General features: G+C 26.5%; 1 protein-coding gene and 1 long non-coding RNA gene across 4 annotated transcripts in view; both read right to left on the minus strand.

Annotated features, from left to right (window-relative positions):
- LOC124422901 (trafficking kinesin-binding protein milt) overlaps positions 1–17,500 on the minus strand; it is a 70,330-nt gene that overhangs the window by 35,804 nt on the left and 17,026 nt on the right. For all 3 annotated transcript variants that reach the window (XM_046959883.1, XM_046959887.1, XM_046959888.1), the window contains 2 exons: positions 12,734–12,838; positions 9,018–9,122 (listed from right to left, as the gene is read on the minus strand). In XM_046959883.1, the coding sequence (XP_046815839.1) occupies positions 9,018–9,122; positions 12,734–12,838 (210 nt within the window). The remainder of the gene's footprint in view (positions 1–9,017; positions 9,123–12,733; positions 12,839–17,500) is intronic.
- Positions 12,946–17,500, minus strand: part of LOC124422903 — a 4,975-nt gene continuing 420 nt past the window's right edge. The window contains exons 1-2 of the long non-coding RNA XR_006941941.1: positions 17,435–17,500; positions 12,946–13,047 (exon numbers count right to left, since the gene is read on the minus strand). The exon at positions 17,435–17,500 is cut by the window's right edge and continues 420 nt beyond it. This is a non-coding gene — a long non-coding RNA (uncharacterized LOC124422903). The remainder of the gene's footprint in view (positions 13,048–17,434) is intronic.

A 17,500-nucleotide genomic window follows, 5' to 3' on the forward strand; every position in this document is an offset into this window, starting at 1 on the left:
TGTTCATTAAATATTCATTATAAATATTTATTAATATTTATTATTATATTTGTTAAAATATTGAAAGTTTTTCCATCAATTGGTGATAACTGATATTTCATAATAAAATATTGATTCAATAAATACCAAAGAAAGAAATCGTTTGCTTGTAAAGACTGTAAAGAAATCGTTTGAGCTTGTAAAAAGATCATTTACAAGATACAATTTATGGGTTGGTTATTAAAGAGAGACGAATTTGAAAAAAAAAAAAAGAAAAGAAAATATTTGTAAATTGCAAACGATACCGGAGAAAGAGAGGAAGTTCCAAAGAACATGTAGATTTTTTTACATGTGTATATTTACTTACATATATACATACATAGAGTACAACGTCAATGCGGAAATGGATCGAGTGAAAAACATTATTGGAAGATGCGAAGAGATTGCACGTTCCTTTTGATTTTATACATAATTATTTATTCCGAACTATAATCAAAACTAATGACGTTATGGTACTCGACCATTACAGATTTTGCTTCACATCGAATTCAATCCTTTTTTGTAAAACAAATCAAATCAAATCAATTCGGAAAAAAAAATATTTATAAAAATAACGCACAAAAAAATTAATAATTCGAAATACCGCGTTTATCAAAATTGATCGAGTATCTACACGAGTGTTTCGATCTACGCGAGTTTCGATTTTGTTTCGACCACAAATCGTACATTTACATTACAGAAAATTACCCTTTCACATAAATTGTAAGAATTCCAGACAACTCAAATGTCTGATATAACTGATCCCTGTTCGGAGATTATATGTTTATGCAAAAATATTAGAATCTGCCCAGATCTTATTTTATTACAGGAGAAAATTTGAACGTAACATAGAATCTTATAATAAATTACAATTGATTATTTCCAGTATCAATGTTAAATACTTTGAGAATGCGTCAAAATCAAACGCATACGATTGTTATTTAAAATCGTGATTAAGTATAACAATGCATTTCCAAAGTTTCAACTAAATCACGATCTTGTATCAGTGAGTGCATATGTACATATAAAAAAAAAAAGAAAGAAAAAAAAAAAAAAAAAATTATTTAATTTCGTTAAAGTTCGATTATATTTTTTATTATAAAATCTAAAGAATCACGATTTTGTTGAAATATTTGATTTGCAATATCCAATTGAAATTTGATTTGAGAAATATTGAATATCCAATGGATTAACTTATATAATACGAATGATAATATGAACTCGACGAGATGAGTGAGGCCAATTATTATTGTTGTGAAGTTTGAGAATATGAGAGAAGGCACATCCATCCCTCACTCCTATTTCTTTCTACTACGAACTCGCGGAATGCAATAACGCGAGTTACTTTCGATCCGTTACATGGTGGCCCCCTATGTGAGAAAGCCGTGCTCTTTGTATCAAAACCGGCAAACTTTTTCAATGGAGAACCATCATTCTCACGACGATGCTTAATACCCGTGGGTAAAGTGTGTGTAAATATATATATATATATATGTATATATATATATTCATTGTTCATATGCATATTCCTTAAATAACGAAAGGAAAATGGCGTCGATCGTAGGATCTAATTAAGTATCAAATTATACGGATTATGACACTGTTTTTGATTTCCTATTTTTTTTTTTCTTTTTTTTCTGTTTTTCTTTCTTTATACATGGAAGAACATGGCCGTCAACGGTCATTAACTCAACACTTAACAGAGAATATAAGAGTATTAAAAATTATTTCTGTATAGATATAGTGATGGTTATTAAATATTCATACACAGTAAAAATTACGGAAATACATTTCTATCGTACGAATATTTCAAATCGTGACTTAATAATGTACATGTATATACATATGTATGTATATTGTATAAGAGGATGTTTGTTGGTAATGCAAAAAAAAAAAAAGAAAAAAGAAAAAGAAAAAGAAAAGAAAAGAAAAATAAATAAATTAAAAATAAAATAAATGAAAAGGAAATAAAAAGATATAAAAACAAAATAAATAAACAAATAAATAATTATGTCTACTTGACGATAATCGTATTTAGTTGTAAAAACGTAAAAAAAAGAAAGGAAAAAAGAAATTGGCAGTTTAATCGTACACTTCGATCGAATATAGAACATTTATGATCGAACATGATTAATATTGGGTCGGCCAATAATAAATCTCAAGAAAAAAAAAAAAAAGAAAATAATTAAAAAAGAAAAATGCAAAGCAAAAAATGAAAATAAAAAGAACAACATTTTCTAATAAAATAATTTTACGATAAAAAAAAAAAAAAGAAAATGCTAACATTCTTTAATTTCATATAAAATAATGAATATTCCATCATTGTTCATCGGTGAATCCAATATTTTCGTTGTTCATCTACTTTCCTATCAATAATAGGATCCTAGAAGGCCCTGATTAAAGTATGAAATGTTTAAAAAGGTATTATCTTCGTTTTTCAAAATAAGGGACACAAAATGGTGATAGGTTCAATCATTCAAATGAAATATAAAAATGATCTGTAGTTAGACAGATACATACGTATGTTCATATTTACCTAGAATTACGTAGATTATGTAGAAGTATACAAGAAATAAATCTTATAAAAAAAAAAGAAAAAAAAAAAGAACACGATAAAATTGCATTTAATCGTAACAATGTTAAGTAAGGTTAGCCTTGAAACAAATTGCACGTTTATTATCGACCATAAATGTCACCCTCTCTTTCTCTCCTTCTCTCTTTCTCTCTCTCTCTCTCCCCCCCTTCCTCCATAAGAATAAACTTTCGAATCTAATTACGTATAAGACATTTTCTTCCCTAGACTTTTTACCGTTAACAAACCAAGCCTGAGGGGCTTGGTAAATACAACAGTTGTGCATGTGATATTAAAATTAGATTTGACTTACTGTTAAATGTAGATTACCGTGGAAACGGGATTGGAAGGAAAGATAAAAAAGTAGAAGATGAAAAAAAAAAGAAAAACAAAAAAAAAAGAGAAGAAAAAAGAAGAAAAAAAGGAAAAAAAAAAGAAAAAAAAAGAACGAAAAAAAAGAACCTGAGAGAGAAGGACAGAGATAGATGGATGGATAGATAGATAGAGACAGAGAGAGAGAGAGAGATGACAGCCAGTCCCGGTTGATGTTTACGATGCTACGTTTAACTCTTTTCTTCCCAATGTAAAACGGTTCTATGAATGGGGAAAGTCACGTGTGAGAGAGATGAAAAAGAAAACGAGAGCGAGGGGGTGCTGGTAGAGGGGATGGGGGAGGAGGAGGGGGCTGTTGGTGAAGATGGTAACGGTGACGAGGGAACAACAAGGAAAGAGGGAGGGAGGAAACGGAGATAATAAGCAAGCCGTGTGAAAAATGTCTCTAGGAAATGTTTGTTTTGTTCTCTCGTCCTCCATTATTAACGATGCGGCAAGTTGGTTGGTTAGTTAGTTAGTTAGTTAGTTAGTTAGTTAGTTAGTTTGTCAGTCAGTTAGTTTCACCGTTTTGTCAGTCTTCTCCTATCGAGTGGGAGAAAGAAAGAGACAGAAAGAAAAAGAGAGAAAGAGAGAGAGTGAGAGAGAGAGAGAGAGAGAGAGAGAGAGAGAGAAGAAAAAAAGGAAAGGTGAAAGGTCACGTGTGAATGCTAAAAAGGGAAATTTCGTCGCACAGTCTAATTTACCCCCTTCCCATCCACCACCACCACCATCAGTACCATCTTCCTGTTATCTCCCTCATCACTATCTTCATCGTCGACATCATCACGCCCAGTTACACCCCATTACGTATTCCAAGAGAGAAAAAAAAGATAGGAAAGAAAGGGGAAAGAAAAGGAAAAAAAAGCAAAAGAAGAGGAACGGAAGGAAAAAACGATTCGAGGAAAGTGTTGTATCTTTCTCGTTGTGAGAGTTAGGAGACATTTTTACGATTTCTTACGATCTTCACTTCCTTTCTTCCTTCTTTCTTTCTTCTTTGTTTTTTTTTTTTTTTTTTATGGTTTATATTCTTGTTTTTTTTTTCTCTTGCTTTTTCTCTCTTTTTTCTTTTCTTTTCTTTTCTTTTACTGTCTCTCTTCCCTTTTACTGCGCCTACTATTTCATTCTACGATATCGAACAAAGTGAAGGTAGTCTTTACACAGCGAACGCTTAAAAATATGTTTAGAGATCGAAGTAAAAGGATATGATATATATATTAGAACGTATTAACATTAGAAAATTACTTAGAAGATGTTACGTTGATCTTCTGTTATCTAGCTTTTTATGATGCTTTAAGATCTATCGAGTTTCAAAAATAAACGAAATCAGATAAGACGAGAGTTATTTGTTGAATGCGGACGTTTATCAGAAGGAATGAATGATGGTGCAGCAAATGTAATTGGTATATAATGCGTCTCACTTTCTATGTTCTTAAAAAGACGATATTGTGCATTTAACTTTGCTTTGAGAATTTATATATATAAAAAAAAAAAGAAAAAAAAAAAAAATTTCGCAAAATTTTGCATACGTACGTATCTTAGCGAATAATATTAATTCGTGAAAACAAATGATACTTTAAAATAACGATTGAAATAATTTATATTTTATGTTGGATCGACGATGAACATATTTGTCCTTTTAAGAAGACAAGATCATATATTGTCTTTTTTTTTATTTTTGGAGTTAGAAAATTTGAAAACAAAAAAAAAAGAAAAAGAATTGCAAATCTTAGGAGACGAAGTTAATTCACGAACGAACTTTTATTTCAGAATAATGTGATAATTTATGCATTACGTCGATTAAGGATTAAATATTTTATTATAAAGCCAACGTTGGCGTTATAATGAGCATTCCAGTTTAATCATTCGATAAGTTATTAAAATCGATAAATCTAATTTTTATTATAATACTTTTCCTTTATAAAATTGTAATAAGATAAAAGAAAGAAAAAAAAGAAAGAAAGAAAGATAGATAGAAAGAAAGATAACTTCGCATTTGACAAAAATGATATAACTCGATAGAAATTTTGATTATGTTCTCTTTTAATATATGCGATGGAGTCGATGAAAAATTTTGCACGGTCATGAGGTCGAACAAGTGGACCGAGATACTTTCTAATTCGTTGATCTCGAACGAGATGAACTCTCTTACTGAATGACCTTTGAACCGAGTAACCTGAATGTTTCGTTTTATATACTTGCATACATACGTACGTATGTAAGTATATATGTGTATATATGTGTGTCCGTAACCCCATCAACGTATTAATATTCTATCTGGAACTATTCTCAAGAATAGAAACATTGAAAATTTAAATAACGAACCATTTAGTCGATCGATGAAGATCTTATCATTTTAACTTCAATTCACGGATCCCTCGGACGTATTGTGTATTGTTTTAACAAAGTGGAAAGACAACGAGGAGAAACTTTCTTTTTTCTTTTCTTTTTCTTTTCTTTTTCTTTTCTATTTTTTTTTTCTTTCTTTCTTTTACTAAGCATGTACGTATTGTGTATATTTGTATATACGTACGTATATTTCTGTATGTATGTTTGTTTATATATACATGTATGTATATAGTGTGTCATTGTTCAAAAATAAAAACTGTTTTTTTAGAATCATTAATACACAAACATATAAGGATGTATTTTTTCAGAGAGATATTGTTTAGCTATCGCGAATTCTTGAACAGGTCGATTTTATCTTCTAATCGGATTTTTGTTAAATATATATATTTTTTTGTTTTTAATTATTTTATCTGACATATATATACACGTGTGTGTGTATATATATATATACTATATACATTTTTTAAAAATTATTTTCTTAGATATATATACACGTTTTTAATTATTTCTTAATCTATATCATTTATATATTATATTTTTGATAATTCTTTGTGTTTTTTTTTTCTCTTCCTTTTGTTTGTTCGTTCATAATCATTATCTTAAATGTGTGAAAAGAAAAACATAAATATTTTTCTTTTCTTTTCATTTTCATTGTTTCTTTTATTATACTTATTGCTCGATCGTTTAGATTTAATAATTATACGTAGAAAGTCACGAGAGTTGAAAGCTGTCGTTTAAATAGAAATATTCAATCTCTTCACGGTCGAAGAAATGCATTTCTTTTTGTTGGTATCGTGAAATCGATTAATATTCAATTAATCGATAATTTTAATTGAAAGAGCACTCTGGATTCTATTGACATTTATCTTGTTCTTTGTCCTTTTTTTTTCCTCTTTTTTCTTTTTTTTTTTTTTTCTAATTGAACTTTTCTTAAATATATTTTAAGATCGTAATGTATAATGTATTTACATACATACATTTAATCGTTTTATTTGAATTATTCAGTTTTGTGGGTAAGAAGTGATTATTTGAAAAGGATGTAGATGAGAAATAGATGATAAGAAACGGATGATAAACGAGACACATAAAGAGAGAGAGAGAGAGAGAGAGAGAGAGAGAGAGAGAGAGAGAGAGAGAGAGAGAGAGAGAGAGAGAGAGAGAGAGAGAGAGACAGATAGACAGCAATTTTCATGCGCCAATTAACAAATAGACTGGTAGTAGATACACATCTTGGTAAACTATTCTTCGTACATTTTCAAACGTCATAATATCAACGTAAGAGAGCAAATTATACAATTATATTGTATAAACGAGAATATTATTAGATAAATGATTTAAAATATTCTCGCTGTATAAATTAGATTATTATTTAGTATACGAGTGTTTCTTAAAAAATTTAATATTCATTGAAAACTATATTGATTTTTATTAATTTTTTTTTTCTGCTTCTAATTAATACCTGCAGTTTTAATTTTACATTTGATTTTATTTTAATAATTTTGTATATTCTTTATATATCAATTTAATTATTTTCATCTTATATATATATATATTTATTTATTTATTTATTTATTTATTTATTTATTTATTTATTTATTTATTTATTTATTTATTTATTTATTTATTTATTTATTTATTTATTTATTTATTTATTTTATATTACTTCATTAACTTCTTTTTTCCTTTTTTTTTTTTTTTTTATTCATCGACATTGAATCGGTCAAGATATATCGTCGACGACAAACAGCCGGAAAGGGGGAAGGGGAATGAAGAAAAAAAAAGAAAATGTCGATACTAGTTTTACTCGTTACGATTTACCTTTCAAACGGAGAAACTCGTACTTGTCTCTTATAAGATTAGAAGAACGAACAGAATGCAGTGATAGTTTAAATTCCCGTTGAACTTTCTCAATGAAATATCTCAATGAAATTACGATGACGTATTATATTTCTCGACAATTAAATTTTCAATTCTCTTTCCCTTTTTCTTTATTTTTAATTATTTTATTTTATTTTATTTTATTCTTCCTTATTTTCTTTTTTTTCTTTTTCAAGCACTTAGTGATTGTTTATTATATCGAATTCTTTTCATTAATTAAATTCATTAATAAAAGAGTTTAGGCAAAAATATCGATAATCGAAAACGTGTCGTGTCGTAACAAAAATATCTTATTGTAAGCCGACCGAATACCTTGCTATCGAGAATGATGGATTATCCTGTTGTTAGTTAGATTATATGAGTGCGCACGTGATGTGTGTACATTCTCTTATCGCATTAAATTGTTTTCTTTTCTTTTTCTTTTTTTTTTTGTTTTGTTTCTTCTTTTTTTCGAAGAATGCCTCGTTATCATCACAAAAATATGTAACGCAAATAAAGAAAAAAAAAGAATATTATATATATATTTATATAATTTAGTACACATAATTATATATACATATATATATACATGAGCATAAGTAGTGAAATTATTAAAAAATATTAATAAATTATAATTACGAATAATAATATTTATTTACGTCTAATAAGAAAATACAAATTTCAATAATAATACTTGTTATAAGGATCGAAAGTTTCTTATCATTGCTAAAAAAATCTTATCTTTTCCCGTTAATCGAAAAGAAATAAGAAAGAAATAAGGAAAGATGAGAAAAAAAACATAATAATAAAAGACGAAAGATCGATAAAATAACGTCACGTAAACGATAAGAATCACTAGCAATTATAAGATAAGTATCTATCTTCGATCTAATATGATTTATTTTGATCGTATTAATTCGCGATATTCTACGCCTAAAATTTATTAATCGGACAAATTCATATTGTATATCATTTATTTCGATCTTTATAATCTTTATGACTGATCATAATTAAAAATTTATGCGTGTATGTATGTGTTTATATATATGTACACACACACACACACACACACAATAAAATATTGTTTACATAAGAATTAATTTTTTTTTATAAAAATTCATTTTAAATCAATTTTACATATATATATATATATATATATATATATATATATATATATATATATATATATATATATATATATACATATATAACATAGCCTCTTCTTTTAATTAATTTATTTTTTATCTAATTAACATGAAGAAAAGCAGAAAAAATATTCAAAAAAAAAAAAAAAATTAACAAAAGAAATAGTTGCGCACATTTCTTTTTAATTTATGTGTATCCTCATGACAATCGTAATTGAAAATTTTTAAATGAATAAAAATTGTACCTATATAAAAATTGTACCTATGTTGTTAACCAGAATTAATTTTTTTTTTCAAATTCATCGTAAAAAAATGTTGTTTTATATATATATATATAGTTCCAGCCTCTTCGATCAACTCAATATTTGTTCTATTTTGCATGAAAAAAAATACCAAAAAAAAATATTTAAAAAAAAGAGAAAAACGAAAAAATCTGCATATATAAATGTTTTTTTAAATTGTGGATAAAATTATTGTTATTATTATTATTATTATTATTATTTTTTTTTTTTTTTTTTTTACGATAATCGAGACTGGAATCTCATCGTTTGTGCCTCTCTCCACTTCGTTCGAAATTTTCTTCTTCTCGTTAAGAGAAAATAAAAAAGTAATATTAAAAAAGTAAATAAACAAATTGAATATGAATAAATAATAATAATAATAATAACCATAATTAAAAAAATAATAATAAATAAATTTGTACTCACGGAAGTAGTTGAGAGTTTCCCGGATTTGTTCCGGCGACAGTTTCAAATCGACGTCCTCAGTTTTTAGCGCCGGCGATGGAATGAACCAATCCGCGTTCTCGTAACCTAAAAAAAGAAAAATAATTAAAATAATTAAAAGTCATTTAATTACCGAGACTCTTTCTGCTTCAATGCTGTTTCTCGATTATGTTTATAAACACATAGGAAAAGAAGAAGAAGTAGAAAAAAAAAGGCATTCATGCTTATTCATGTAGTATTTCATAAACGAATGAATCTGTTGTTTTATCTGGAGCACAACGACAATATGGCCACCACTTTTTTGCAACGTAAAAAGTAACCTATTTTTCCTTTTCGTTTTTTTTTTTTTTTACCATGTGAACTATCTTTTTTATTTCATTAATTTGTTATTTTATAAAAGTATAAATGGGTATGAATATTTAAAAATTTTTTGTTTTTTTCCATTTTTATTCATATCTTTTCAATTTCTTTTTTCCTTCTTCGTGTCTTTTAATTAAAATTAACAAAATGGCCGCTTTCACACGGCAAGAAGTAACTTCCGACGAATATATAATAATTTCTATATTATATCATTTGTTATAATTTTTTGTGGCAAATTCGTCATAATTTTTGTTTTTTTAAAAAGTTAGTTTCATTTATTTTATCTTTCCTTTTGTTTCGTTGAAGTTTGTTCTTTATAAATGAAAAAAAGAAGATAACGACTTTTAACCACAGGAAGTGACTTTCTACGAACAAGTAATTTTTCTAATTGTTCGTTTTTTTCTATTTTATTATTATTATTATAATTATTATTATTATTATTATTATTATTATTATTATTATTAAACTTTAATAAATGCGCCTAATTCATTGAAAATAATTTATTTCTTGTCATTTTTCGGTTCTTTCTTCTTACTTTTTTTTTTCCTTTTTGTTAAATTTTTCGTATTTTTAATTAAGAAATACAAGAAAGAGAAAGGTGCGGTCCAATATCCTATCCTGTTATAAAGCTTCATTTTATTGGTTCGATACGCGATACGATCTCATAGTTTACTATAGAAGCAAACGATTAGTCACGCTTCTCTCATGGTGTCCCATATATCCGGGCCATACAATCTAATTAGTTAGGCGACTCGTAATTCGATCGGTGTTGGCACCTGGTGAAGGATAATACGGTTGCTTTGGTTCATTGAAGATAAAAAAAATAAAACAAAATAAAAAAATAAAAGAAAATAAAAAAAAAGAACCGAAAAAAAATATAATATAAACAAAATAAAATAAAAAAACAAAAAAAATGAAAATAATACCAAGCAATACCTCGATCGAATAAATTAAAGTATTATTAAAAAAAATTGTGCAAAAATTTCTTTTAATTTTTAACAATAAAATATCTTAAATACGTGTTTGTATATACGTATACAGGGTGAATCATTTAAAGTGTTATAAGTTGAAACCATTAAATATAGGAATTTGAATATTTTTTATATATATATATATATATATATATATATATATGGATTAAATAAAATAAAAAAAGAATTTAATATTATTTTTCTCAGAATCATTTTTTCCGCGACATAATATTCTATTAGAATATAAAATTATGCTAATATATTACATACGAAGTTTATTATTGTCATATAAATATTATTATTATCGAAATATATCTCTCAAGATATCAAATACAGTGAGATTTAAATATGATTAAAATTAGTCGGGATAATAAATGAAAAAAGAAACAAAAAAAAAAAATAAAAGAAAGAAAGCAATCAAAAAGAAAGAAGAAGAAGAAAGAAAAATGAAAAAAAAATTATTGCTTGTAAAGCAGAAAAATAATGAATACAAATTATAGTGATCGACAAAGCTCCCGACTCTTTCATTAATCTTCAACGACGCCTATCCAATTTATGTTTTAATTATATCATGAAGATAACGACCTTTGTTGTTAAGACACCGAGAAATATAGATAATAATCCAGAGGGCTGAAAATTAACTTCTAGGATATAGAAATTGGGAAATTTTTCTTATTCTTTGTTCAATTCATTTATTTATTTATTTATTTCTTTTTTTTATCTATGTGTCTTAAATTTTCTTCGTCTATTTATATCTTTTCATTCGTCGTTAAAAAATTAGCCTTTGATAACACGCGCGTCCTTGAAGAGCTTTATATTCGAAGAGACCTTGCGAAACACGAACTCGTTTGTTTGACTGTTTGTGAACGAGACTGTGAGTCGACTTAAAAAGAAAAAGAAAAAGAAAAAAGGAAACGAAAAAAGTAAGAAAAAAAAATGGAATATTTAAGATTTTCAAATCCTTTCTTAGTCTCTTCGTCAAAAGACTAAAAACGTGTTCTTATTACGAGAGTACCTCTTTGGACATTAAAAGCATGTGTAAAAGCAAACAGTGGTCATATACATATATTCCAGTGGGGAGTCTAGAGATCATGCTGAGATGGAAAATTTTTTACCTCGTCGCTAATTATTCTCGTATACAGGTTCTCGTAAATAAGAAAAAAAAAAAACTTACGAAGTTCTGAGAAAGTCGTATTGAAAAAAAAAAATGATGTAAAGGAAGGAACAAAATGTTGATTGATATTAAAAGATTTCGATGATAAATATATTAAAATTCTTTTGGTTTTAATGCATCGAGAACTTTCACGAGAATGAGAAATCGAATTAAAAAAAAATAAAAAATAAAAAAAAATATATATATATATACAAATATTAATACTTCCTCAGATATTTTCATTAAAAATTTTTCTCTGCTTGTTTCCTTTTCTCTTAACGTACGTTTTAAAAGATAATAGAAGAGATAAACTCGTAAAAAAGAAAAGAAAAGTAGAATTATATTTGAAATATAAAAAAAAAAATATATATATATATTTATATTTAACTTATTATTTATACTTATCGATTATTTAAAATACATTATATATCTACTGCAAATTTGTTTTTTTTTTTTTTGATAGTATATAAAAATCAAATATATATTGTAGTTTATTGTATTTTTTACATTTTATATACTATATTAGATATACAAGCTATTATATTATGATATAACTATAATAAACTATAAACTTATAAATAAAAAAAAAAAAGAAAAAAAAAAAGAATAGAAAAGATCTAATATTAAATTTTACATACAAATGATTGAAATTTGTTTTTTTCTTTTATTTTTATTTGTAAATAAGAACCAAAAACAGACGAAGAAAAGAAAGAAAGATATTGAAATAAAATAAAATGAAAGTTAATGCCTGGTTAGAGAGAAAAGTTCACTGATCTTGGAGTAGAGTGAAATCTATTCTTTTTCTTTTTTTGTTCTTTTTTTATTATTAATAAGAATTAAAAAAAGATAAACAAATAAACAAATAAATAAAAGAATAGAAAAAAATTTAACTAAAAGAAAAAATAAATCGGATGAAAGTTAATTCGTGTTAACACGAAGAAGTTCGCTAACCTTGAAATAGACCGATATCTATTCTCTCTCTCTCTCTCTCTCTCTCTCTTTCTTTTTCTTTAAAATAAAAATTGAAAACTATTAAAAAAAAAAAAAAAAGGAAAGAAAAAAGAGAGAAAGAGAGAGAGAGAGAGAGAGAGAGAGAGAAAAATTGATTCGAAAGGTAAAAAGAAACGAGACAAAAATAAAATGAGATTTGATGAAAAATCAAATGAAATGAAAAGGAGATAATACGTGACAAATCTAAAGAGAAGTTCACTAACCTTGAAATTCCGTAAGGGTGTCGGCCCGTAGACGATACCTGGGAATCTGTTCCTCCAGCAGACTTATGATCTCTACTTCTGGCAATTCACCTCCGCTGCACACCTCTGAAACAAATCACGATGCACAACGCTCAGTTATTACATAGTAGGAACGCATCGTATATTATCTTAACGTTCCTTCTTCTTGTTCTTCTTCTTTTTCTTCTTCTTCGTCTTTTTCTTTCTCTTTTTCTTTTTCTCCTTCTCTTTCTTTCATCTTCTCTCACGAGAAGTTACGAGGTGCATTGCTCGAAGGAGGAACGATTAGCGTCGGTCTGTAAGTATCTAAACATCACCTTCTCTCTCTTTCTCTCTCTCTCTCTCTCTCTCTCTCTCACACACATACACACACTCTCTGTCTATTTCATCTATCTCTAATCTACGAAGCACGAAGGAGAAATTTTCTAGTAAAGCATACGCCGAGTTACGTGGGTCGATAATAATTACTTCGAAAATCATCGCAAGAGAACACATCGGTGCTCCTACGAAGAGCTCGACGTTTGCTAAATGATCCCGAAGCCAGGCAAAGGCCTTTCTTAACGCCTTCAAAATTTTTTTTTCTCTCTTTTTCTCTCTTTTTTTTTTTTTTTCTTTTTTTTCTAATATTATCCGAGCTACAACGCTAATGGTAATCGTGTAAGTACCTATCTACCTCTACCTCTACCTCTACCTCTACCTCTACCTCTACTACCTCTACCTACTTCTCTACCTCGTTTATTAAAGGAAATTAATAATCCTTGATAATGTACAAATTAATATCTATCTCTTTTCTTTTCTTTCTCTCTTCTTTTCTTTCCTTTTCTTTTTGCTTTGTTTTTATTTTTGCTTTTTTGTTTTTTCTTTCTTCTTTTTCTTTTAATTTTAATTTTAATTTGACATGAAATCTTACGAAGTCGACGTGTAATATTATAAATGAATGTGATCAAATGGAGAAAAAACAAAAAAAAAAAAAATTAAGAGAGAGAGAGAGAAGAAGGGAAAATTACTCTCAAAAAAAAAAGAGAGAAAAGAAAAGAAAAAAATTCATATCTTTTTTTTTCCTATTGTTATTGTATCTTTTTTAAATTAGTTCCCTTTTAAAATCTCACATTCAATTACAAACGTAACTTTTAACTTATAAATAAATAAATAACGATCGAATATTTTAAAATTATTGTTTCTCGTTTCTTTTTTTTTTTTCTTTCTTTTTAATTCCGACATGAATTCTTACAAAATGAACGTATAAGAGAATGAACGAATGAAATTTGAATGAAAAAAAAAAAAGTAAATAAAAATAAATAAATAAAAAGAAAAAAATAAGAATTTTCCTCAATTTTTTTTTTTAACAGAGAGAGATTTGAAAATAATTTTCCTTTTATTCTTCGCGAAAAATGATTGCGAAATTAATTCAATAAGATTGAAAACGGACGTTAGAATTATTTGGAGCGAAAATTATATCAACGGGCATTTAAATAGACCCGCCATTCGATCGTTTGCCCTTTAAAGGATATATAGAATACGAGGTTATCTTTTCGTGGCACGCGTATCTTTTACGGTTACGATATGAAACGAACCAAGTATATATACATACATATATACATATATATATACACACACACACACACAAATATATATATGTATTGTCATTAAGCTGTTAAACAAGAAAGATTTTGTAATCGATTAACACACACACACACACACACACACACACATAGGCACGCACGCACGCATACACACATACACACATACATATATGTGTAAATAGATTTTAAGATAAAATTACATAATTTTAATAATTAGTATCAATGGGAGCACGAATGAGGAAAACAAAAAAAAAGAAAAAAAAAAAAAAAACGAAGAAGCGATTGAATTATTTCGATAAAATAATTAATACTACAATTTATCCTTATCGCTTTGCGTGGAAACATTTATTTTCATTCGAAATAAAATGATTAGAAAGGTAAATCGTAAAAGTAATTGAATAAAATAAATTAATCGTAAAATGATGAATTGTGAAATTTGCGTATATTAAAGTAGCTCTGGTATATCGTATATCAAGATACGCGAGTATAAGATTAGTAATTGCATATGCATGTTGCGCTTGGGGGAGAGGGAGGGGAGAGGGGGGAATAATGCCCGTTCATGTGCACATGCGAAAAAATAAAAAATACGATTGCGAATACGTAATACATCTTGAACTACTCATCTTTATCTTCTAACATTTTTTCTTACTTTATATATATAAAAAAAAAAAAAAAAAAAAAAAAAAAAAAAAATATGAATACTTTGAGAAAAAATTCTTTTCATTGCGTCAATTTAAAGGAGATAAATAAAATACATTCGCGTGTTAAAAGATTTCACACGTTCATAGACATAAGACGTAAGACATTGAACATCATTTCAAAAAAATATTACAAAATTGATTATAATAATTAAAGATCGTATGTTGAAATTTTAATGATTAAAATATTTAATATATAAACAAATAATTTTATGTTAAAATAAAAAAGAATTGAAATTTCGAATTAATGCGCGTTTACGCGAAATTGCGATTGGTTGTTCATAGACGATGACGTAAAGGGATTAAAATTTCATAGACACATTATAGAAATTTTATCTATTTTATGTTTTATGTTTTTAACTTGAAAAACAATCAAAATCGATTTTCTTTTCTTTTCTTTTCTTTTCTTTTTTTTTTCTTTTTTTTACAAATCTTTAACTACTCTTTCTTCTAGGATTTCACAATTTAATCCAGAACACGTCACGTATATTTTTGTTTTGTTTTGTAATGTAATTTTTATTCTTTTTTCTTTTTTTTTTTTTCTAATTGAAACGAAAAACGAATCATTTATTTATTAATGATGGACAAAAATCTCGATAAAATCGAACGAGATCGAGAGGTCTCAGTTACGAGAAGTCGAAGTCACGCTCGAATAAAAGAGAAACCGAACGAGAGGGAAGACAATAATTGTGTTATGAGTAGAGATAATAAAAGAAAAAAAAAAAAAAAAAAAAAAAAAAAAAAAAAGTAGAAGAAAAAAAAAAGAAAAAAGGAAATGGAGAATTACGAATTCTATTCATCTCGATATTAGAAAGATCATTTTCGTACTCTTTAAGCGGAATAACAACAATGCAATTACGTGCCTCGATCGCGTGATCTATAGATCTCATGCCAAGAGAAAAAAACTCAATTTAAAAATTTTAAACAATTCTGAGCAATTTCTAATTCCTTCTTTTCTTTTTCTTTTATTGTTCTATACACTCGTTGATCTCATTTATTTTCAGAATGGTATATATTTAAATATGTGATAATATAAAAAAAAAAAAAAAAAAATAAATAAAAATAAATATAAAAATAAATAAAATATTAAATAAAAATTAAATTGTATTTATCAACTTACAAAAGATTTACTTTTATTCATGCATTACTATTGTTTATTTTCAAAATGATATATATATATATATATATATATTTATTTCAATATATTTTTTTAAATAAATCCATTTAACAAAACAGCCCTATAATAATATATCTGTATAATAATAAATTTACTATTGCATATATATATATATATATATATATATATATATATATATGTATTTTTTGTATATATTTATTTAAAAATATTTTTTTAATATATTATTATATTATATTAAAACAATAGTATATTTATATATTTAAAAAAATATATATATACACACACACACGCATAAAGTAAAATTTAATTAAAATTTAAAGAAAAGAATTCTTTTCTATTCTTCTATTATAATAATATGGAATTTCTATCCGTCCCTTCCCATCCCTCCTTATCTAAATCTAGCGAATGCTGCCATTTTTCCGGTCAACCGATCAACCATTCACATAGAATAATTCGTGAATTCAAATCTTACGGCCGACTTTACGAGCATACGGAAGTCAACGTACTCGTATCGGCTGTTCGGTTCGACGACCGTCTTTTAACGCGCGCAACCGTGAACGCTTAGAGTTACCATCGCTATACACGTTGGTCTTCACATATAATCACTTATTAGATATATATATATATATATATATATATATATATTACTTTTATTACGGATCGTCCTATCAATGATACCATGTAGATCCGGATGAATCGACTGAAGCGTGACCAACATTCGTGCGTGATATATTAAATTAATTTCTTCTTCGATATTCAAAGATAACAACCTAACATACTACCTTATATTATTATTGAGATTAAATAATAATAATAATGATGATGATTATTTGAAAAAAAAAAAAATAAAGTAATAAAAGGGTAAAAGAAAAAGAATTAATGAACAAGAAATATTGTGATTGCCTATTTCTAAAAATTGTTACGTTGAAGATGATAAAAACTGATTTGAAAAGAAACGAAGAAAAGAAAAAAATATATATATATATATATATATTTATATTTTTGACGTTAATATTATTAAAAAAAAAAAAAAATAAAAAACAAAAATAAAATTAAATTAAAAAGAAAATTATTAAATAAAAAGAAATGAACGAAAATTGAAATTCTCAGGTGCAAAGTTAACTACATGGATGCTGGAAGTAACGTGGTAAAAGTTGATTTACAAAAAAAAAAAAAAAAATAAAAAAAAAATAAAAACAATAAGAAAGTAAGAAAGAAAAGAGAAATGAAAAAATAAAGGAAAATTAAAATAATATTTTCATACTTATAGTCGTTCGTTTCATCCGTAATGATCGATAATTATTCGGATATTCACAGAAAATTGAAGAAA

The sequence above is a fragment of the Vespa crabro genome, chromosome 3 (assembly GCF_910589235.1).
Source record: "Vespa crabro chromosome 3, iyVesCrab1.2, whole genome shotgun sequence".
Taxonomy (NCBI): domain Eukaryota; kingdom Metazoa; phylum Arthropoda; class Insecta; order Hymenoptera; family Vespidae; genus Vespa; species Vespa crabro.